General features: G+C 35.3%; 5 protein-coding genes across 8 annotated transcripts; 3 read left to right on the forward strand and 2 right to left on the reverse strand.

The window, feature by feature from the left end:
- Positions 1-818: 818 nt before the first annotated feature.
- Positions 819-4,645, reverse strand: LOC107922782 (CDT1-like protein a, chloroplastic). Its single transcript, XM_016852949.2, has 7 exons — positions 4,285-4,645; positions 4,090-4,209; positions 3,739-3,973; positions 1,733-2,563; positions 1,313-1,514; positions 1,147-1,237; positions 819-1,032 (listed from the first exon to the last, which is right to left on the reverse strand). Exons 1-7 carry the CDS (start codon positions 4,575-4,577, stop codon positions 975-977), a joined length of 1,830 nt encoding a protein of 609 aa, XP_016708438.2. The 5' UTR covers positions 4,578-4,645; the 3' UTR covers positions 819-974.
- Positions 4,646-5,018: 373 nt separating this feature from the next.
- LOC107924342 (autophagy-related protein 9) lies at positions 5,019-11,228 on the forward strand. Of its 4 annotated transcripts, none has more exons than XM_041081153.1 (12): positions 5,019-5,169; positions 5,449-5,509; positions 5,928-6,000; positions 6,215-6,862; positions 6,984-7,304; positions 8,085-8,307; positions 8,616-8,795; positions 8,887-9,093; positions 9,435-9,512; positions 9,607-9,677; positions 9,775-9,885; positions 10,128-11,228. In XM_041081153.1, exons 4-12 carry the CDS (start codon positions 6,282-6,284, stop codon positions 10,954-10,956), a joined length of 2,601 nt encoding a protein of 866 aa, XP_040937087.1. In that variant the 5' UTR covers positions 5,019-5,169; positions 5,449-5,509; positions 5,928-6,000; positions 6,215-6,281; the 3' UTR covers positions 10,957-11,228. The 4 variants fall into 4 exon arrangements, with proteins under 4 accessions (XP_040937087.1, XP_016710229.2, XP_016710231.2 ...); XM_016854740.2 differs by having other exon boundaries at positions 5,928-5,977; XM_016854742.2 differs by lacking the exon at positions 5,928-6,000.
- Positions 11,229-11,491: 263 nt separating this feature from the next.
- Positions 11,492-14,540, forward strand: LOC107924535 (protein KINESIN LIGHT CHAIN-RELATED 1). The gene is made up of 2 exons (XM_016855029.2): positions 11,492-13,298; positions 14,073-14,540. The coding sequence occupies exons 1-2, from the start codon at positions 11,647-11,649 to the stop codon at positions 14,314-14,316; spliced, it is 1,896 nt and encodes a 631-aa protein (XP_016710518.2). The 5' UTR covers positions 11,492-11,646; the 3' UTR covers positions 14,317-14,540.
- Positions 14,541-14,564: 24 nt separating this feature from the next.
- LOC107924536 (RING-H2 finger protein ATL16) lies at positions 14,565-16,992 on the reverse strand. Its single transcript, XM_016855030.2, has one exon. The coding sequence runs from the start codon at positions 16,630-16,632 to the stop codon at positions 15,598-15,600; it is 1,035 nt and encodes a 344-aa protein (XP_016710519.2). The 5' UTR covers positions 16,633-16,992; the 3' UTR covers positions 14,565-15,597.
- Positions 16,993-20,017: 3,025 nt separating this feature from the next.
- LOC107923261 (hyoscyamine 6-dioxygenase) lies at positions 20,018-21,641 on the forward strand. The gene is made up of 4 exons (XM_016853476.2): positions 20,018-20,359; positions 20,446-20,696; positions 20,855-21,173; positions 21,264-21,641. Exons 1-4 carry the CDS (start codon positions 20,168-20,170, stop codon positions 21,513-21,515), a joined length of 1,014 nt encoding a protein of 337 aa, XP_016708965.1. The 5' UTR covers positions 20,018-20,167; the 3' UTR covers positions 21,516-21,641.
- The last annotated feature ends 1,537 nt before the right edge of the window (positions 21,642-23,178 follow it).

Genomic DNA, 23,178 nt, shown 5'->3' on the forward strand with positions numbered 1-23,178 from the left:
CCAAACATTGTTCTGAGCCTGGTAGTTTGAAATTTGAATATTCCAGGGTATTGTATGCTCTGGTATATTTATTTTCCTTCAGTTTTGGTGCATGAAAGCAAAAGCCAGTCTTTGTCACTGTTTATTCCCCTTTCCAAAGTTATGGTTGCTTTTTCAGCATACTTTATTCTGGGTGAAAATCTAAGTGCGGGCAGGTAAAAAAAATAACCCATAGTTCCTTTCATACTTACATCCCAACCACAAATGTCTACAGAAGCACTCAAGATACCATTTTGGGGAAAGGAAAGAGATCAGATTAACATCAAGACTCAAGGCCAGGAACAGCAATCTGCTTCAGAATTGGAAGAGGAAAGGAGGCAGTGTAAGATTGGCTAAGAGATATGTCCAATTTTATTCAAACAACTTCATTTTTTTAACACAAGGCACTTCACTCTGTTTTATTGCCATTTTCTTCAATCTAGTTGGTTTTGTACTCCAATTATATACATCAGCTGATTAGTTTTTTTTCAATTTCAAACATAATAACAGAACATAATCTAATCAAGTATTTTATTTATTTAGATATGTTGTCCATACGGAATCAACAAAAAATTATTTTGTTTCAATTTCACCATGTTTTGTCTCCACTATAATAGATAGATATGCTACATTTGAAAATTATAAAATTTCAAAAATTTTATCATTACAATAAATAATAAAAATATTATTGAAGCCCATGAATTTTTTATATTTGAAATTTATTTTATATCATTCATTATTTTTAAATATTTTTATATTAAAAAAGAAATGGATAAACTTGGTTATAGACACGGTGGATCGAAGTCAATTTGTAGCTTCTTTTGATCTTTCTACAAATACAAATACGGTTATACATACACATAACTAGTGTACAAAAAGCTAAAAACCTAGACAGGAACTTCAACCTCCAGTTGTCAATATGAATAATTTAATGAAACAGAGCACTGATTCTCCACTCATTTTGCCTCCTGGATACGCATTCGTATTGACTCGGGACTTGATACTTTATTGATGCTGCAAATATTTAGATAACACAAGTTTGATGGATTAGAAGCATTTTTTATCATGGATTTTTGTAATAAAACACGTGAACAATCATCACCATGTCAAATGAGTTACAAGACTCACCAAACAAGTAAATCCCCAGCAGAGGCCATCTTTTCACATATCCATTCTGGAGCTAGCTCTTGTAACAGTTTTAACTGCGCTTCCACTTCTCCTGTGAAAGCATAGCCAAGACATAATTCAGCTAACGTTTCATAATCCAGACAAATATCATAGTAAAAAGGCTTACCTCTATCAACAATATCACAATGGCCAGCAATTATTTTGTGCATAAGCTCCTCTTTAGTTATAACAGAGCGCTTTATGGACTGGAATAGGTAGTGAATCATGTTGAAGAGCTTAGGTAGGCAAGCAATCATACGCTGCCGTCGCTTTGCTTGTGAGATTGCTGGATCTTGCTCCTCCAATGCTTTCCTCTCTTTCTCCCTTATCTGCAAGGATAATAAACGGTTACCTAAGCATTTTACTCTTGCAACCAAGGCTGATGGCTCATTTCAGATGGAATTACTATATCTAGTAGAAAATAGCTAAATGACATTTATCCCGCAAGTCATGAGTAGGTGACTATTTACTTGAGAGTAGTTACTAAAGCATGCAGAATTCATGATCTAAAAATGATGATAGCAAAAAGAATTCATAGTGGACTTACTGAATGTCGAAGGCTTTCAGGCAAAATGGAAAGAATATCATCTTTGTTATTATCAACTGGTTTGCCTGCCATCTCTTGCACTTCATCAACATCCATCTCTTCCTTCATAGGAGTGTCAAATTTCAAGGACCTGGTACGTGGTGTTCGGCGTACCAACTTGTTTGATGAAGTAGCAGAAACTTCATCTGGGCTCATATAACATCTCTTCTGTGGTTGTATGGTAGGTGTGGCAGTCATCAGCCTAGAAGGAGTTGAAGCAAGTTTCACAGGAGTGGACTGAATACAGCCAGATTTTATCGGGGAATCATCTTCCGTTTTAAATGGAGTAAACTCTTTGACTGGAGTTGCAGGGAGGCAATTTTTAGGATGTGTCTTGCTGGTAGTTGGTTTAGATATAAATTTAGTTGGTGAAGGAGTTGGAGCAAAGGTAGTTTCATCACTGGAGGCAGATCTGTAGGCACATATCTCCGGACCTTGAAAATTTGAACATTTTTGGACAGTTTCTTGAACTTTGCTTGTGGTTTTCAGGGAGAAGCGCTTTCTAAACGACTGAGATACATGAGATGCTACCACAGGCTGCAGACCATTAACTAAACCACGTAAAGTCTCCAAAGCTAGTTTTGAATTGGGTTTTGTGTGATTCGATGGTTGTGGCTGTGCTTCCTCTTGAACAACTTCATTGTTTGCAGCCACAGATTGTTGATCCATGATTGTATCAGTTAATGACGCATCAGATGACAATGAAATAGGTCCTTTGATCATATTCTTTTGTATATTCTTCTTCAACCGATTGAATGGCTCTGGGAGATCTTCTTCTGGAATTTCATCACCCTGGAAGCACAATAATTTAAGTCAACCCAACACGATAATTGAAAAAAAGAGGGGTTAGAACAGCATTAGATTTTTAGCTTCCAGAGCACCGGATATTTAAAATGTGGGTTCCCAAGGGTACTGCATGTTTACTTTTAACTTAAGTCTATGTGAACATATTAATTTGTTAAATTGCTGAATAAAACTAGCCGTTGGACTTTACTACGAGCTTTTATTTTTTAAGTAAAAGCTTTCATCTGGGAGCAACATAAAGTGGTTTAGGTTTCATTCTAATTAGGAAGCAGTCAATGCTACAAATGAATAGCTTCAGAATGACTAGTCTGATAAAAAGGCCTTCACTTCTCTATACAAATAAGGCTTTCATCCAATAAAGAGAAATGCACAGATTAAGCACCATTCCTAACAGGTGGTCACTGCTACAAAAAAACCAGTCTCTGACATTTCTAAATGAACAGCTTCATAATCCCTAACCTTTCTTGAATTTTCTTCAATTTTTTTTCTGGTAGTTTGTGCTTTTTAGTAAGAAGATCATTGGGTAAGTTTAAGATCTAGAAGCCTAGAACAGATTCGACAGGTAATCTTTCTAACAAAAGGACAACATATGTTTGTTTCAATTTAAGGCCTATTACAATCAGGTATTAATACTTGCAGTTGCTTAGAACCAATCTCTGACATTTCTAAATGAACAGCTTCATAATCCCTAACCTTTCTTGAATTTTCTTCATTTTTTTTTCTGGTAGTTTGTGCTTTTTAGTAAGAAGATCATTGGGTAAGTTTAAGATCTAGAACCCTAGAACAGATTCGACAGGTAATCTTTCTAACAAAAGGACAACATATGTTTGTTTCAATTTAAGGCCTATTACAATCAGGTATTAATACTTGCAGTTGCTTAGAACCAATCATTGGTCCTTTCATTAAGAGCTTCCCACAATCCTCAACAGAGTGTAAAGCTTCACATAGGGAACAATAAAGTTCCACAACTTAATCTTATAGCTAGCAAACCTCAGGCTTATAGGTTTGAAACCCAACTAGATGTTTCAGAACTAAAACCAACTCTATGCTCCAAATTTTTTAACACAGTCAATTGATATATAAGCTTGCATAACAGCAAACTACTTCTATGCACAATCAAAGATTACTAAACTGAAAAAAAAATAAAAAAAATAAAAAACAACCTCGGGATGAGCCTTGATATAGTCTGCAAGCTGATCTCGAAAAACCTTCCTTAACTTCATATTCTTAGTCTCAGATTTTGAGTTATCCCCACAGTCAATCGCATCCATAATGATGCTAACATGGAGATCTGGTTTCATACAACTAGTCTTCTCATCGAAGACAAGCATCCTCTTTATCTCAATCGCCTCTGGCAAAACATGCTTCAATTGGGCTAAGTGACAGTATGTAAACCTCCTATTAAACAACATAAAACCCCAAAAGATAAAGACCCAAATAAAACAAATCGCACGGAACTTGAAAAGGACAAAGCCATTAACCAGCACTAACTGACATGATTTAGGTGAACTTACCTATCAGTTAAGCATTCTATTTTGGGGCTGATATTAGTAAAAGTTGGCATTGACCCCTTCGATCTCAGTAGCCGGATTGCAGAATCTAAGCTATTGAAAAATTCGCACAACATCTCGTACCTGTTCCAAAACTTGTCAATCAATAATCATGCTTTTAAAAAGAAATAAACAGGGTGTAGTGAGAGACTGACTTACTTTTCAGGGAGTTTATCAGGACGGCCACCGGAGGTTTTGGGTGGAGGAGATTCGTTGGGCCAGGATAAAATCTGTTTTCGGGCAGATTTGATCTGGTCGGTCGGAGGTTTAGGCCGGCTCTGAGCCACTTGCCGGATCTCCTTGATGGAGAGGGCGACCCCACGGTTACAAGCACGGTTGGGGAGCTGGGAGGAGTGCTTTTCCGGGGTTCTGGAAACGGGCGATTTCGAGGATAGACTGAGAGAAGCTTTCGGTTTCAGAGGCGTGGATTTGAGAGAATCGGAGGAGCTCATAGCTGAAAATTTACAGAGAAATAAAAAAAAGAGGGGAGCGTTGAGAGTGGACTTTACGGCGGAGGAAATGAAGATGGGAGTATATAAGAGGGTTTTTGTCCTGGCGGGAAACCATAGATGGAGCACCTACCGAAGCTTGACACGTGTATTCCCGCCAAATTGATTCGTTGCGTCCCGCGGCTTCCTTTAAGGCTTGTTTGGCGAGTAGCGTAAACGGTTAGATGAGTAAACGGGTGTAAAGTAAAGAAGGGATATGATATTCGGCACCGGTTTTCATTTATTAAAATCAGCCCATAGGACCCAAAAGGAAATTATCCAGTAACCAAAAGAGGCCCAACAAGTTAAAAAGAGTTCCAAATTTATTGGAAAGGGCCTTTGGTCTTTTGTGTTACCTTAACATTCGGTATAAACCAAATTACAACTTAGAACAAAAAGGGAAATAGAGCAACTAAAACATGTTTGGACTTTGTTGCAGGCCGAGATTGTATTCATTACAGCAAAAAGTTATTGCCATCACCGAAACAAAGAAACGAAAAACAAAAAGTCCTCCTTTTCCTTCCTTCCTTCGGCTGCTCAAACAAAACAATAAGAGGTATTACTCACCTTCACGTCTCCTTTCATTTTTATTTATTTTCTTTAATTTTCACAGACGAGGAGGAGGAAGAGCAGGAGAAGAAGAAGCTCAAGGACCCCCTTTGCTTTAACTTGTTGAATTGATTAACTCACAAATTAAATCTTTTTTTTTAATTTTTTATTTTCTTCCACGCAACAAGCCCTTCCCTTCCCTTCTTTTTCTTTCTTATTTTATTTGAGTGCTGCGGATAACGGTCAAGCTTCTTTTTTTTCTTGATTATTCCGGAATAATCCGTAGCGGGTGTTGGCCTCTTTTGTTCTTTCGGGTGTTATTGGAGCTGCTCGTCGGTGGGTCGGAGGTAAATTCCAATACCTTTTGTTGTTTATTTTCATGAATGGATAATCTTGCCTTGGTATTTGTCTACTTTCTTATCTTTTGTAGAATTTATGGATATAATTTGGTTGAAGTTTTGTTTTTTAAGCCTTTTTTTTTGTATTTGATATTAGAGTCTCTGTTTGACTTAAAATTCACCAAGAACTACCTTCTTTTTAGCATTTTTCCCCTGCTAAGTTCTTTTTAGCATTTTTCCCCTGCTAAGTTTTCTTCTTGGGTGGGGCGTTATTTAATAAAACTTATTTGAACTAAGAATGAGAACCAATTTATCTGGTGAAATTTGATCTCAGTTTGGTGTATTTCTTCCATATATTATTCATTTATTTATGTTTTATGGTTTATTTATAATGGTTGTGTATTTAGTCGTTACAATTTGTGTTCAGGATCGCAGTTAATTTTCTTGGATCAAATTGCTGCATCTTATGATTTGCAGGTAGTTGAACTTAATTGATTACGGTAAGAATTAGGTTTTTTTTTTTTTCAATAATTGAAGCTTATATTGAAATGATACGTCCATAATGTTGTTTGGTCAGTCTCTTCACAGTTCCAATGGACGTTACAGGGGATTAGCTTTCTGTTTTTCTTCTATTTCCCCCACTCTCAATGCATCTGAGCATATGCATACATACAGCGTAAAAAGGAACTTGTCTGATTTTCTTCTTGTTTACAGAAGTTTGTAATAAACAGTTGAATTTGGGGATGGACTGGCTGTTTTTCCCTGCCATCAAGATTTATAAATGATGTTCACGGGGAAAAAGGCTGCAAATTCTCTTGGCATATTTAAGTGGAGATGGGGTGGTGAATCCTCTTTGTCAACAGGCTTATTAGGTGATGTTCCTCCTGAAATTGAGTTGTCTGGCTATGGAAGAGTACCACCAAGCCCTGGTAGTGAGAGCCCTTCAGGGCTTCTTAATGGTGAGACTCTGAATGCGGAACCGATTGCTGACTTGGACTTGTTCTTTGAACGGCTCTATAGCTACTATTGTGAGAAAGGCCTTTGGTGCATCATCATAAAATGGATAGTTGAACTTCTTAGCCTAGGCTTTACCATATGTTTCTCTGGGTTTTTCTTATTGTTTGTTGATTGGAATGGTCTCCGAAATGCAAAGTGTGGGATGGATGCGTTTGAGTCTGGAACTAAGCAATGTGATCTTTCTAAGGAAGCTCTTCACCAGCACCCATTAACCCCTTTAACACTTTCAAAAGCTATTATTGTTGGATATCTGGGGCTATTTTCCATCTATTGGATATTCTGTTTTTTAAGGTTTTTTGCACAATTAAAGGATACTCTTGGAATACGTCATTTCTATTATAACAGGTAAGTTCATATTTGATAAGTCAAAAACATACACTGGAAGTTTTAGTTCTGCATTTGGTACATTAGTGGCATCTTATAAATGCTTAATGATTTTATTATGTTTTGAATTTTAATTTTGCAGCCTACATGTTACTGACAATGAAATTCAGACAATGCCATGGGCAGAAATCCTTGAAAGGGTTGTCCGCTTACAAATCTCACAGCAACTCTGTGTAGTCAAGGATCTTTCTGCTCATGATGTGGTTATGCGATTGATGCGGAAGGAGAACTACTTGATTGGAATGCTTAATAAAGGAGTGCTTGCCTTTCCTCTTTCACCCTGGGTTCCAGGTGCTGGTCCAACTGTCAAATTTGGGCCTGATGGAATGCAACATTGTCTAATACTAACAAAGACACTTGAATGGACCTTAAATTGGTGTATACTGCAGAGCATGTTTGACCGGTATGTCCAGCTTTTAACGAGCATTTGATTTTCTGCTTTATGGTACTTCCTCTCACAGTTGTTGTTTTACAAAGCAATCTATGGAAGTATCATGACTTCTATTTTCAGACTAATGAGAAATGACTTATTTGTTGATTCTTTTAACGTGTAATATTTCATTTTCAAGAATATTATTTAATCCTTTTTGTGCAAAGAGGTTTTACAAGATGCGTTTTTGGTGTTTAAAGGAGCTGTTGTGGATATGACCAAGTAAAATGGTCTTAGTCTATGTCAGTTTTACATTAACTTTTACAGACAAGGAAGTATTTTTATTCTTTGCCTCATCTACATGGTTTTCCCGCTAACGGCTGATTTCATTTTTCCTAGAAAGTCTTTTAACTTTTGGTAGTTCTGATTAGATGGGTCTTTAGTTGTTGATATCATTTCATGAAGTAGCTAGAAAAGAGTTGGTTAAAATAATTTTCCATTGGTTTTTTTTATTGCTGCTTTTTTGATTCCTCGACTTGCACCTATTTGAAATTTGTCAAAATTCTGAAAAGCTTTAATTGATTCATTTTCTTTCTATGTTTAGGGAGAAACATATTTATGAAGTACTTCAACTTTCAAAATGTAACGCTGAAATTAACCTTGGCAAGTTTTATGAGGTTTTGTTGATTTTAATAGCCAAAAATAGTTGCTATTAGTGTTTTTTTCTTTTCTTTTTTGCTTTTTGAAGAAAACAAAAAACATTTAAAAGGGGTTTATGACCACCTTTTTGGGGAATGCATTTCTTTTTTGCAGAAACTTCTGTGTTAGAAGGGACTTCATTTCTAATCCTAGAACATTGAAGAAGAGGCTCATGGTTGTCGGGCTTGCAATGCTTCTTCTCTCCCCATTCCTTGTTATATTCATGCTGGTTTACCTTTTCTTAAAGCATGCTGAACAATTCTATAATCACCCAAGCACAGCTTCATCCCGGAGATGGTCAAATTTGGCAAAGTGGATGTTTAGGGAATTCAATGAGGTATTGTCCTCCCCACTTCTGAGTATTGATGCACTACATATCCTCACAAGCTTTTGTTATTATGAACTAGTACTCTTTAGGGTTTGTAATTTTTCTTTACGTTACATTCATGTGTTCTGTGTGAAAGCTTTAATTTTTACAAATCCAAAAACTATATACCATAAAGAAGAAAAAGTTGTTTAGAACCTACCATGAAAATAAGATGACAATAGTTGTTTCTTCTGTTGGATACTTTACACTTCCAGATTCTCTTGTTTTTACATTCTGTAATACTGTTTTTTTAATACGCGGTTGTCTTTGACATACAGGTTGACCATTTATTCAAGCATCGAATTAATAGCAGTGTAATGCATGCTTCTGAGTACCTAAAGCAATTCCCCTCACCAATTATTTCTATCATTGCAAAGTTTATCTCTTTTGTATCTGGTGGCTTTGCTGCTATCTTGATCATCATTGCCTTTCTGGAGGAATCATTGTTAGAGGGCCATGTAATGATTTTGAACTTCCATCTTTTCAGAGTCTTCCACTTTCTTCTATATTTTCTTTTAATTATTTAATTATTTGTTTTTAAATTTGTAGATATTTGGTCGGAACTTGTTTTGGTATGCAGCTGTTTTTGGAACCATAACAGCTATTAGCCGGGCTGCTATAACAGATGAACTTTTGGTCCTTGATCCAGAAGGAGCAATGTCTATGGTGGTGCAACATACACATTACATGCCAAAGAGATGGCGTCGTAAAGAAAATACTGAAGTAGTCCGGATAGAGTTTGAAACTCTGTTTCAGGTAATCCTGCTTGGTTCCTATCTTTGTTTTACCTGTAATCTAGGAGTAGCATGCTTGTTTGATTGTAAAAATCTTGCATGATAAGATGTTTTAACTTCCATATAACTATATGGATAGTTTTCATTTATCGCTTTTCCTAGGTGTTTTTAAGCTCAGTTTGGATGATGTCAGAGATGCTTTAGCATTTAGTTTTGCAACTCCCAAAAGTCAATGGATTTTCTAGTAATAATATATCAATTCTCTGGGCATTTTTACTTGAGAAGTGTTTTGTACTCTTTTCTCCTTAGACTTCTGATTTTTTTTTTTTGGTTCAATGTACTTCTCTTTTTGTTATGATGCAGTATACTGGAATGATGTTGCTGGAGGAGATGGCCTCAATTTTCCTCACTCCATTCTTGCTTCTATTTATTGTACCGAAGGTTTTTATTTTCTTTTGAAATTATTTCTATTCTCATTTCTTTTAAATACCCCATGTCTTAGTTTTTGAACTAAAATGCCGTGTTCATTTTGCAGCGGGTGGATGACATTTTACAGTTCATTGCAGATTTTACAGTGGATGTTGAAGGTGTTGGTCACATTTGCAGGTAGAGTGACTTTTTTCTGAAACCAGATTATTACAAGCTAATTCACGCACCAGTTAATCAACATAACTTGTCTAATCATTCTCTTTCTCATTTGCAGTTTTAGTGTCTTTGATTTCCAAAGTCATGGCAATGGTAATTATGGCTCTCCACATAATGCACCTTGTGCACAGAGGAGTTCTCAGGGGAAAATGGAGAAATCTTTCTTGTGGTATACTCCATTGCTTGTTGAATATAGTTTGGGAATCTAATGTTACAGTATTCTATGCGATAAAAAGCTTACAGCATCCTTTGAATATACTATCTGATGAGGCATAATATGCTAATGCTTTGTAACAAATTTCATTTACATACAACTTACGATTATTCATGATTAATCTCTGCTTTTTATATTGTGTTGAATCTCTTCTGATGTATAATTTCAGCTCGACTAATTTTTTATTCCGATTGCAGTTTCAAGAGTAGCTATCCTTCATGGGAACCAGATTCTCAAGGAAAGCATTTCTTGTCAAATATTCGAACTTTCCGGGATCAAATGTTGCAAGGGCAGGGAGCTAGACATGTATATTCTTCTGATAGACTGTGGCGAGGTAGCCCGCTGAGAGCTTACAGTGATAGAAATGACTTTTTATCAAAGGAAATGCAGCAGAATATTCCAGGCGGCTACAATATGGATTCTTTATGGCTAATTGAGGCTAATCAAAAGAATCACCCATATCTTCTAGATTGGTACTATACCTCTCGAGCGCAACAGATGCCTAGTTATAGAAGAGACACTGCAGCAAGGCCATTTGAACCAGCTGAGGAGCAGCATAAGAATTACTGGGGTCCGATCAACACAACGCATGATGAAGCAAGAGATAAAGAATACCGGCCACACCATTTTGATGATGGGTCCCTGTCGCATCTTGAAGCTTCAACATCAGCTCCTTTCTTCCATGAGAGTGTACTTCAGCATCATGATACAAATGTATCGGTGCACCATACACGGAGCTGTTGGTGGCTTAGAGATGGTTCAGACGGTGCACAGCCTCAAACAAGCTTTCTTGAGCCTCCTGATTTCAACCGTCATTCTTCAAACCACCCATACGATAACTTCTCTGAGAGGAATGTGGAAGATGAAGACCAATTTCTTGATTGGAGGGATTCTTGGAGGTTATCCCGAACGACTTACTTGGATGATCTTGAAGCCGGAGAGGATGTAAATCTTCATTTTGATGATATTTACAGTGGACCCCCAGAAACTCCCACTCTAAATTTAAGGCCCCCGAGCTTCAATTGATCTATAATCACTTAGTTTGTGATGTGGTAGTTTCCTTCAGATGAATGAAATTGAAACGAGGTTTCTAATGCTGGACTAAGTTTTATCGTGTCGATGGAAGAAACCCTGTATTCTTTGTTGTATATAGATTCGTTATGAGGTTATTTCTTTAAGGCCTCAAATCTTGATTTACAAGGACCATACTCAGAAAAATGATTCACTGTTAACTTTGTGATCTGTGTATAAACAAACAATTACTAGCCATTGATCAATTCCATGTATTCCTTTGTACATACTTTGGTCTTGAATTCTTAATCAAGCATCATTAATTTTTTAGAACTCTAGAAATGAAACGAATCCCAACTATTAGTAAGTCAATTTTATCCTTTTTCGGTGACCTAAATTTTCACCTAAATTTTATAATATGTAATGTTTTTATTATTATATCCATTTTTAAAACTATATCAGTTAAATAATAATAAGAAAGAAAGATAAAATTAAATAGTTAAATGATATTTTTTATTTTTATAATTAAACGAAAGAAATAGTAATAATTAAATAAGCTAGAGTTTACACTTTAAACTACAAGTAAGAAGAGGTCACCACTATGCAGTTTAGGGCTTTTGCAAGGGTTTAACAAAAAGCCGAAGAAATAAATCCTTAGAAACTCCAAACTTGCCAAAATCCCTCGAAACTAATCAAAGTTCCGCCATGAAGAAGGCTTCACTTTCACTTATTTCGAAGTTCAACCGCCAAAGATTCAGGGGAATTTCCCCTCTCCTATCCATATATTACATTTCTGTTAATTCTCCATCATCATCATCACCGCTTCACTCAATGGACCGTCGTATCCAGTTCTGTGCCAAAACCCCTGGCTTAGTCTACCCATGTCGCAACCTCGGTACCCTTGTGGAAAAACCGAACCAATTGCCCTCTAGACAGAGAAAACTGAAAGAAAAATCTGATCTTGAGGAAGCTTTTGAGTCCGCTAAAACCTCTGAAGAAATGCTCAGAGCATTTAAAGATATGGAATCTTGTTTTGATGAGAGAGAGCTGGGGTTAGCTTCATTGAAAATTGGACTCAAACTAGACCAAGAAGGTGAAGACCCTGAAAAGGCTCTATCTTTTGCTGACAAAGCATTGAAAGCGTTGGATCAAGATGGTAAACCCTCGATACTAGTTGCCATGGCTTTACAACTGATGGGTTCTGTTAATTATAGTTTGAAAAGGTTTAATGATAGTTTAAGGTATCTTAATAGGGCTAATAAGTTGCTTGGTAGGTTAGAGGAAGATAGGGTTGCTAGTGTCGAGGATATTAGGCCAGTGATGCATGCGGTGCAGCTTGAGTTGGGAAATGTGAAGACAGCTATGGGGAGGAGAGAGGAGGCCCTTGGAAATCTTAAGAAGGCTTTGGAGATTAAGGAGATGACATTGGAGAAGGATAGTAAGGAATTGGGGTTGGCTTATAGGGATTTGGCTGAAGCTTATGCTTCAGTTCTAAATTTTAAGGAGGCTTTGCCTTTTGGTTTGAAAGCGCTGGAGATTCATAGAAAGGAGCTGGGCAATAATTCAGTGGAGGTTGCTCATGATAGGAGGATCCTTGGGGTTATTTATACCGGTATGGAGGAGCATGAGAAGGCATTGGAGCAAAATGAGTTGTCACAAAAGATTTTGAAGAATTGGGGTCTTAGTTCGGAGTTGCTCCGTTCAGAAATTGATGCTGCTAATATGCAGATTGCTTTGGGGAAGTATGATGAGGCTATTAATACTTTGAAAGGTATAGTTCAACAGACAGACAAAGATAGTGAGAACCGAGCTCTGGTGTTTATATCGATGGGAAAGGCTCTTTGCAATCAAGAAAGATTTGCAGACTCAAAGAGGTGTTTGGAGATTGCTTGTGGAATTCTTGACAAGAAAGAGACTGTTTCTCCAATTGAAGTTGCCGAAGCATACTCAGAGATATCAATGCAATATGAGACTATGAACGAGTTTGAGATTGCAATTTCGTTGTTAAAGAGATCATTGGCTTTACTAGAGCAGCAACCTCAAGAGCAGCACTCTGAGGGAAGTGTTTCTGCTAGAATAGGGTGGTTACTCCTTTTGAAAGGTGAGGTGCCACAATCAATTCCTTACTTGGAGAGTGCAGCAGAGATATTGAAAGAGAGCTTTGGTTCCAAGCATTTTGGGGTCGGCTATATCTATAATAATTTGGGAGCAGCATATTTGGAATTAGATAGACCTCAGTCAGCAGCACAGATGTTTGCAGTTGCAAAGGACATCATGGATGTCTCACTTGGTCCTCATCATGTGGATTCAATAGAAACTTGCCAGAATCTTTCTAAGGCATATAGTGCAATGGGAAGGTAAGATGTTTTGCTCTTTTTCTTTTTCTTTTTTATTCTCTGTTTATGACGCTCTTACTACTGTTGCTTTGCAAATATACTTCTGTTACACTAGTAATGTGATGACTTAGTTCCTGCTATGTAAATAATTATGTCCTTATCTGAACTCTGAAGCCTTTATCTTTGGGCCAGTCAACGTATTTTCTTTGAACATATTCACCTAAACTTCTTGCATCAAAAAATGGTTTACCATCCCTGATTGTTAAATGAGTAAAAGCACCAGTATTGCATTTTAGTATTTTACCGTAAGACTAGATAGTTCCATCTTGTTGATATGTTGTTTTCTAATGTTTGATCACATTTTAATTAGTTTTTGATTTGTGAGTTGAAATAAATAAATGGAAATTATTCGGAGTTGCGATTAAGAGTGCCAAGACATTAGGTAACCGGGGGAAGTGCTGAAGTGAAATCTGTTCTCGGCTATTAGAGAAAGAGAGTGAAATGGAACTTTTAAGGGTAAACAGATATGAAGGTGGTCTAAAGGTGAAATTATCAAAGGTCATACTGTAATAAGACGACAGGATATTCTGTGTTCCTGTACGTTCACAAAACATCCATGCTTGCTGCACTGATACTTGTTGAGTACTTTAGAAATTATGCTCATGTAGATGCATAAAAGCATAGCCCTTGCCTGGGCTGCAAGTACACATCAACTGAAATGAATCTGCTTTACAATGTGTATTAGCTTTTGAGGGTTAAAATTGGATCTGAAAATTTAATTTTTGGATGTTGCAGCTACCCCCTTGCAATTGAATTCCAGCAGCGAGTAGTTGATGCATGGGAAGGTCATGGAGCAAGTGCAGAAGATGAACTCCGAGAAGCTCAACATATCCTTGAAGAGTTAAAGACAAAGGCCCGTGGTACATCTACCAACCAGTTTCCTACAAAGGCCTTGCCTTTGCCACAACATAGTCTTGCTTCCAGAAATTCGCACCCTAATGTTCCTTTTAACCAGAACTCAGCCAGCTCAATGCGGTAGACTTATAGTATTAGTAGGTTTTGTGATCACAATGTTTGTGAAATGTCTCATTGAGCTTGACTTTGTCATTGATATGGTTAGGAACACTTTTGTTCTTTATTATTATACATCATGTTCAGATGGTCATTTTAAGCACCCATATAGAACTACTTTCTTTCCCCCACCCTCCTTGAAAACAAGTTTAGACATGAATTTGTTGCTAATTAACAAACAAGTTTTGTGTAGGAAAGTGAGGTAATGTTTGTGTTTCATTTTTCTCCAAAGCAGCAGGCTCTCTCTTTAATGAAATAAGCTTTTTGCTTTCTTTGCAAATGAGATTGTCTGAAAAGGAGTACTAGTATGTCTTCTTTATGCTATAAAAAATTAGGTCAAGCAGAGAAGATATATTATTCTTAATGCCATGATTGCCCTTTAGAACTTTCTCATCCTTGCTTTTACAATATTGAGTTCAATGCAAGTAAGAAGGAGCACAGTAATATGTTTTCTCTGTCATCATGGTTATGTTATTCAAGCTCGGGTTTTAGTATGGGATAAGAGTATACGTTAGACAGAGAATATGTCCAAAATCTAAATATGTATTTGACATAGATGTCAGACATTAATACTTTAAGAAAAGGAGTCGGTCCAAGTAATGTGAGCTCATTTTAGCCACGAGTAGAACGGCATGATCCTGTTGGAGCATATAGCCACACTCCCCCGCCGGTAGCATTTGCAGCATTTTGTTTAGCTCAAAATAATGGCATAATGGATGATGTGAGAACAAATTAAGATTAATTACAATTGAACAGAATCATTCCCTATGCTGTTTAGCAGCAGCAAATAATTACTACAAGACAAAAGAAGTTGGTGATCATTGCTTAAAGGACCTCCGTTTCTCTAAATTGGTAGAGTTGTAGTTACTCAATGTTGGGTACCCTTCTCTCTGGACTCCATTAAATTCCCTTCTTACCTCCTCTGTCTCTCTCTGCAACTCTAAGCTAGAATGTCATGTTTGCAATGATTGTCAGTCATAAAGAATTAAGTCCGCAAAATAGAATGAAATCAATCTCATCCCCACAAAGTGCCTTAAGCAATGATTCCCACACCCATGCCTCCAATTTTTTTTTCTTTTTTGGTAAGAACTCATTTTGTTTTTCTCACTATGTACAATATCACTGAAAAGTCACTCTACACTCGTCTGAAATCTCTCCTCTCTTTTTTTGCCTCACAAAAATTTCCATCTTAAAGCAAGCAAAACAACAAAAACTAACTTTAAGCAATCTCTAATTATATAATCAAAATTCAGACAGGAAGTACCGCCTTTCTGGGTCTTGGACCATGTTCAAATGGAAATAAAGATGTACGACCTCTATTACTGCATTCTTCAGTAGTGGTAATCCCTCCAGGATGCCTGTTTTGTTGAACAATGGCTTGAACAGATTGGTAAAGCTGTCTATCTACAGCAGAATCTAATGAGAAAGATCTCCTGATAGGTTGAATTGAGAAGTCTTCATCTTTCTGTCTAACATCAATGCACTCATCTCCCACAACTGAGAGATGGTGGCGTCTTCTTGATTTTAGTTTCCCAGGCTTCTGCTCCACCTTTCTTGGTGATTGACCCCTAGGCTGAAACTGCATCAACGACTCTCTCGAATTGTCTCTTTCTTGTTGTCTATACGGCAGTAGAGCATCTCCATCGTCTTCTCCAAGTTCTATCACTACAAAGTCCTCATCTCCACCCATCAGGCTATCAGTGTACGGCAGTGGGTCTTGAGGTGAAGAGCTCGGTGCAATGATTTGATTGATCGGATAGCGGGTATCGCCTGAAATGCTTGTTCTACAAAGAGGACAATTGGCGTTGCTTTGGAGCCATATATCAATGCAATCCAAGTGGAAAGCATGGCTGCATTTGGGAAGAACTCTAAGCATGTCATGCTGTTGAAACTCATTCAGACAAACCACACAACCGTACACACTTGTTTCATCATCGCCTTCTCTTTTGAACTGAAAAGTTGGAATTTCTCGAATGACAGACTCGTCGAGACCGCGATTCCACATTACCGGATACAAGGCAATGAACGTATCTTCCTCTTGTCTACCTCGAAATAAAGATATTCGGCTTAGCAGATTAAGTTGGTACCAGTTAGAGCTGCAACATTTACTCACAAAAATAAAATAGCCAACTAGCAAGAAAGCTGTACCCATGATGCTTAGCACAACAATGGTTAGTATAGGAAATGCAGGGTCTGAAGTAGGCAAGGGAGGCTGATAAGTTAGATTCTGCTGATATTTGATGAAGGAAAGAGCTTGAAATCTCAGGCTGTGGTCTGGTGCCATAAGCAAATATGATCGAAGTCTCACTGACCTGTTTGAAAAATGCAGAAAACTAGATCATGAGCTGAATGACAAAGTATAAGGTGAATATCACATAAAGAATATCCTGGGAAGGAATTAAAGAGTGAAGAGAGAAGGGATTTGAAGGAAAATACCAAATAATACTGGGATAATGAGGGGTGGGATTAAAGAGCCAAAGCCATAGATTTTGATTACTTAAAAAAAGAACCCAATTCAGTGCAGGCTGGGACAGGCACACATGTGCCTACCTATTAATATGCTGGAGCCGGGAAGCTAAGGCTTAGACTACATTTTGAATGCAAATATAGTAAAACACATACATGATGATGAGAAAAAGTATACAAAACACGATACGAATAATATGAATATGTCAAAATCTATATGGCATAACGAGAAAATAAAAGATACCGCATGAATACAAGACTTATCTAGCTTAGTGAGATAATAATGGAAAGTTCAGTTGTCTTAATAAGATTGGCCCTAAAAAAGAGGTACAATAGTGCTTAAACATTTCAATCATATCATCAGCTCACCTGTCCCAAGATTTCATACTGCCTTGTTTCAATGGTCACGCTATCATCCCTGTTCTCCATTTCTTCAATGCAAATATATAAATATTGAACTACTATACTGAAAAAGAGATTGGTGCAACTCTTCCATCAGCCATGTCAATTGGTGATATGCCGCTATAAGTCAACTGTAATTTATTCTCAGCAACGAAACAACAAGTATAGAGCAATTTGCTGAAAACAAATATAGCCTCAAAGTCAGAGTATAATTAACAAATTTGAAGTTCTGAGATCCAGAGTCATATATTCCCCAAATGTCAGCAACTCTTTTGTAAATAAAAGAGAGTGGATGTTTTTCTACCATAACTCATCAATTCTCAAAAACAAATGAAGTAACCATATGCCAAACACTCCAAACATTATTGCTTCAAGTCAATGTTTTTGTAGTGGTGAGGCCTAAACTTTCTGGATAAGTGAAATATATTTGGATAAAACATCAGGGGCCAAGTATACTAGTTCCTACCATTCCAATACCAAATAGGTTAAATTTTTAATATTTAGGGTTGTAGGGTTTATGAGTTTAGGGTTTAGGATGTAGGATTTTGGATTTTAAGGTTTTAGGGTTTAGTGTTTGTATATATATTTTAAAAGCTTTGGTATTTGGGGAGCCACCATTCAAATTTACTACTTTGTTCAATCACATACAAAATTAAAAGAATGATTTCAAAATAAAGTTCTAAATACCTTAAGTTAATCTCTACAAATTTTCAAATGTATTGCTTTAATACTGTCAAAGAGTAATTTATTTGTTAGAAACATATTTTAAATAATTAAAAAATATAAAAATTAAGAAGCAAATAAACCCAATTTAAAAAAAAAAACCCAATAACAAAATGGTGTGGTGTCAATAGTGGATTAGTAATTGATTCAAAATTTGTTGAAGAGGAAGTTGAAGCAAATTTTTGAAGCAAGTGGACTCAGCAGATTTGGGTAAGAAATTTGTAAGAGGGATTTTATTTGTATTTTTTAAAAAAAACTTAAAAAGATATTATTTTTTTGAGTAAATATATTGGAGAATTTTAAAACTTGTGATTAATTTTAAGAGGGAATTTCAATATCTCAATTTTTTTTTTCAAATTACAATTTAGTTTTTCAAAATTCCTCAAAATTTTATATGATTTAATTCACATGATTCGAGTATAAAAGAAAACTTAAATTTCAAAAATCATTTTTATCTCTTTAAAAAATCATTTTATTTAATTTTAATATATATTTTTTAATTTTGTATTTAAAACTATTTATAACTTTTAAACAAATATAAACAAATATAACGATATTTATATTGAATATTTTATATTATTTATTTTTAATATAATTATTGTTTAATTTGTGAAATTCTAATAACCTATTTTTTTTCAAATCAATTATTTATTAAAACAAAAGAATTAAAAGTACTAGCATTTAAAAAATGTCAAAAAATTTAAAATCCTTCACCCAAACACACTTTTTAAAATTTTTTTTATTATGTTTCAATCACTTAAAATTAATATTAAAATTGAACTTTAACCCAATATTAAATTTAAATTTAAAAAATGGGGTTAAACATAAAATAAAACTTTAAAATTCAAATTTGAGGGTACAAAATTATAAAATGATAAGGTTTAGTTGTTTTTGAAAGTGGAAGAACATTGGATTGAGTTGCTTCCGTTTGTTGATAGGGTTGCTTTAGTACTTTACGTGCTCCAATCACCCATGTTGATTTTCATCATGTAGTGGTTTACCAATACGTGATTGTCGGGAATTCTATGATTAAAAACTATTATCCATAACACAAATCTATTGTTTCCTATTAACCTAACCTCCCTTTATTATTATTTTGTATTCCGTGAAGTAAGCAACAAAACTTGGACATTTTCTAATCTTTTTCCAATACCCCCAAAACAAAATATCATTCTCTCCATGCTTGCATTTCCGACTCACATCTTTTGCAACTTGAGGGTAAACCCTCACTTTCACCATTTGCTCCTTTTATTTCTCATTCATCTTAAAACTACCTACGTATTACTAAACATGAATTCCCAGCTAGCAATAATGTTAAAAGTTCGGCTTCACCGTGGGCTAGCTACTCCTTTATTACTCTCTTTGCCCCCAACTGCTGTGTCCTTCTAACCAAAAATGATATCATGCCAATCAATCAACAACCTTTCTATTTTTTTTACGGTCACATGAATTTTAACTTTATATAAATTTTGATTTTGTGTAATTTTATATGTGACATAATTTAGTTTTTACAAACGACCAGCACCATTATTGATATAATATCATTTTACATTTATATATTGCATACACAAACAATTACACTTATCTAATATAAAAATAAATTGATCTATTTATGTGTACAATTAAATTAAAATTAATTTTATATGTATACATTTAAGCCATAATCAAAGTTTGATATGTCTAATTGTATAAAATTAAAATTCATGTATCATTAAAATTCATGTGTAATTTTAAAATTTATCTCAACCTTTTATTAAAACTACAAATCTTTTCCATGATTCAAACTTTCTTGGTTTAAAGGCTGCCATGGAGTACTACCTAAGATGCTACTATACTATGGCTCCAATATTTTTTTTTTACTACATAATTACGTGCATTTCAGCGCAAGCAAGAATTGAATAACAAATCATACATCATCCCACCACCTTGGATTAATAAAGAAAGGTGGAAAAACAATGTGAACTAATTTAATTTCCTGGGAAAAAAAATAATGTCAACTTGCCAATTCAATATCATCAGCATCTTTATCATTGCTATATAATTAGAAAATTGGATGATGCGGTGCATATGACTTGCGAAAGGGATTTTATTTGTTTATTTATGGGTCAACTTTCTATGGGACTAGGATTTTAATGCCCCCGTTTACTTCCTCTATGGCTTACACAGCTTCGAAGAAAAACAACCTACATCTTCTATAGTTTCGAAACTTTGGCGTTGAGATTGAAACCATGGAACTACTTTCGAGCTGGTGTTATGATGGATCTTTACCAGAAAGTTATGTGATGCCACCAGAGAGAAGACCCGGAAATCTCGTTGTTCCATTGGAAAAATCCATCCCCGTGATTGATCTTCAGTGTCATGATCCAAAAGATACCATTCAACAAATCCTGAAAGCTAGTCAAGATTACGGATTTTTCCAGGTACAAACATATGTATATGATCACATGATATAAGATTAATTAACATCCTTTTTTTTATACAGTAATATATTTTTGGAAAACATCAGGTAATCAATCATGGAGTTTCGGAGGAGTTAATGGATGAAACGATGAATGTTGCAGAAGAATTCCATGCTATGCCTGGGCTGGACAAAGAAAGGGAATGCGGCAAGGGCGCCAACGGAAGCTGCAAACTGTACACGAGCAGCTACGCTTATTCCAGGGAGGATTTTCACTATTGGAGGGATGCCGTGACGCACCCTTGTCGTCCTTTAGATGAACGCATTCAATATTGGCCTGAAAAACCAACTAGATACAGGTAAACTATCACGTCATTTCTAATCAAAACTTTATATATAGTATGTGATATGTCTTAAACTTCCAGCTTTAAATGTAATCTGCATGAAATATTCGTGGTTATTGACTTTCCATAGTTTGACCCTTCCATTCGTCTTTTGGTTCATTAATTAATTTCAGAGAAGTGGTTGGGACGTATTCGGTTGAAATGTGGAAGTTGAGTTGTAGGATCCTAGAGTTTATATGTGAAGGATTAGGGCTTAGCGTCGATTATTTCAGCAACGATCTCACTCAAGTTCCCAAAATCATGATTAATCACTACCCTCCATGCCCTGCACCTAGTTTAACACTGGGATTATCTAAACATTGCGATCCTACCATCATTACCATTCTTCTTCAAGGTCAAATAAATGGCCTCCAAGTCTTCAAAGATGGCCGATGGATTGGCGTCCAACCTCTTCCTCATGCCTTGGTCGTTAATATAGGCTACCTTTTACAGGTAACCCCCCCCCCCATCATATCATTCCTCATAAACTTTCACTTTTTAAAAATTTTCTCATACTATTTTTTATTTGGGTGGAGGAGATAGATTATCAGCAACGGGAAACTAAAAGGAGCTGAACATCGAGTGGTGACGAACTCGAGATATGCTAGGACGACAATTTGTTTCTTCGTGTATCCAAGGGATGAGAGCCTCATAGAACCGGCCAAAGATTTGGTTAATGCAAGCAATCCTGCAATTTACAAGGCCTTCAAATTTGTTGACTTCGTTACTGCTTTCGTACTCAACCCCGACGATACCAGTGAAGCTGTTAAGGAGCTCATAACCCCCAATCCTTAGACAAGTTTAGTTCATATATATAAAATTGTTGCATATGTTTTTTGCTTTGTTTTCCCATTAATATTCCCAGGAATTGTCTTTATCCAAAGGCAAATGAAGCCTGTTCTAGTTCTTTTTTTTTCTTTTTTTTTTTTGAAAAACACAGAAGAGCTTAAAACTCTACGAATCTCGAAGGTTTCGAAATTATGGGATACAAGAAGATTTCTTCTTATTTCGTAACCCAGTGTCATATTTGTAATAAATGAATAAAATGATTAAAACACCTACGACAAAATCAAATTGCAACAAGTTTATTCCTGCAAAGTGCAAACTACTATAATATTGAGGTTTGTTAATTTAACAGACAACTAATTGAAGCACAGAAAGCAAAAATGGGGAAGGGTGATCAAATTCAGTAACTATAAGCTATGCTTATATATAGTACTTAGGGGTAAATCTATATTAATATTATTGACTATATATATTTTTTTACTATTATTTTTAGTGTATAATTATTCAATAATTAAAGTATATATATATATTTATGATTTGAAATATGAAAAAAAATTAAAGTTTAACATTTTAACTTTAATAATTACACTATACTTCCAATTTCTAATAAGTAATACTAACATATCAAAATTTAAAATTTAATATGACCTTTTACTATTTGTGAAAAAAAAATCAAAATCAAAATTTAATTTTTACATATAGAAATCATATGATCTAAAATACAAAAAAAAAAATCACTCACCTATTTAAACAAGTTGGGCATTTTGAATTGTAATTTCCTTTCTTTCATGTCACAGAAATCATCAATAATTAAATCATAGTCAAAGGTTTGTGCAATTTCTTTTTCAATGTATGTGAACAAGTAACTTCCTAAATAATCTTCCATTTTATTTCAATCTTTTTTCTTCACAATTTTAATAGCAAAAAATGCACGCTCAATAGTAACTATTGAAATAGGAAGAGTCAACACAAGTCGAATTAATTTATCAACAAGCGAGTAAATGACTAACTTTCCTATCTTAGTCAACTCTTGGCATAATTTAGGAATTGAGGATAACTCCACAAAGATGAATGTTGACGAATATTAAGATCAAAGTGTTCTAGTTGACACCTCAAATGCAACTTCTCTTGTTTTGAAAAGTCTTCAGGATAGAATCTCTCTGCAAGCTTACAAATTTTATCAATATTGAAAGATTTGTAGTCATCCTGAGGATCCAAAGCTGAACAAAGTATAAGTAATTCCACCATATCTTCTTTAAACTTCTCATTCAATTCTTGCAATTGAGAGTCAATTGTAGCATAAAATATATCTACACGAAAGTAATGCTCCATTGTAATTGGATAAATATATATATTTTTTAAACTTTAAAAGGGGATGGTTTTTAGAATTTAAATTTTTAAAGGGTTTAATGTAATAAAATTCATCTTAAAGGGGATGCTATATAAATTTCTAAAAAATTAGGGGCAGATATATCCGCTAATATTTATATACCTAACTCAAGCTAACAAACTTAACTTCCTACTCCTACTAACTAGCTAACAATTCCTACTAACAAGCTAACAATCTCTCTAAGACTTAACCATTTTAATGATAAAAAGACTTTGCAGCCCTTGAAACACTAAAAAAATTAGCTTACATAAATATTTTAAGAGTCATGAACAGTTTGATTTT

Source organism: Gossypium hirsutum, chromosome A11 (genome assembly GCF_007990345.1).
Source record: "Gossypium hirsutum isolate 1008001.06 chromosome A11, Gossypium_hirsutum_v2.1, whole genome shotgun sequence".
Lineage (NCBI taxonomy): Eukaryota > Viridiplantae > Streptophyta > Magnoliopsida > Malvales > Malvaceae > Gossypium > Gossypium hirsutum.

Bases quoted from the DNA above. Each gene is read 5' to 3' on its own strand.
- LOC107922782 (XM_016852949.2), bottom strand. From the start codon at position 4,577: ATGAGCTCCTCCGATTCTCTCAAATCCACGCCTCTGAAACCGAAAGCT. The intron at 4,210-4,284 runs GTAAGTCAGTCT...GTTTTGGAACAG, and splicing joins CCTGATAAACTCCCTGAAAA to GTACGAGATGTTGTGCGAAT. The intron at 1,033-1,146 runs GTGAGTCTTGTA...AAATATTTGCAG, and splicing joins GCTGGGGATTTACTTGTTTG to CATCAATAAAGTATCAAGTC.
- LOC107924342 (XM_041081153.1), top strand. From the start codon at position 6,282: ATGATGTTCACGGGGAAAAAGGCTGCAAATTCTCTTGGCATATTTAAG. The intron at 8,796-8,886 runs GTAATGATTTTG...TTAAATTTGTAG, and splicing joins AATCATTGTTAGAGGGCCAT to ATATTTGGTCGGAACTTGTT. The intron at 9,678-9,774 runs GTAGAGTGACTT...TCTCATTTGCAG, and splicing joins GGTGTTGGTCACATTTGCAG to TTTTAGTGTCTTTGATTTCC.
- LOC107924535 (XM_016855029.2), top strand. From the start codon at position 11,647: ATGAAGAAGGCTTCACTTTCACTTATTTCGAAGTTCAACCGCCAAAGA. The intron at 13,299-14,072 runs GTAAGATGTTTT...TGGATGTTGCAG, and splicing joins GCATATAGTGCAATGGGAAG to CTACCCCCTTGCAATTGAAT.
- LOC107924536 (XM_016855030.2), bottom strand. From the start codon at position 16,632: ATGGCACCAGACCACAGCCTGAGATTTCAAGCTCTTTCCTTCATCAAA.
- LOC107923261 (XM_016853476.2), top strand. From the start codon at position 20,168: ATGGAACTACTTTCGAGCTGGTGTTATGATGGATCTTTACCAGAAAGT. The intron at 20,697-20,854 runs GTAAACTATCAC...AATTAATTTCAG, and splicing joins GAAAAACCAACTAGATACAG to AGAAGTGGTTGGGACGTATT. The intron at 21,174-21,263 runs GTAACCCCCCCC...TGGAGGAGATAG, and splicing joins ATATAGGCTACCTTTTACAG to ATTATCAGCAACGGGAAACT.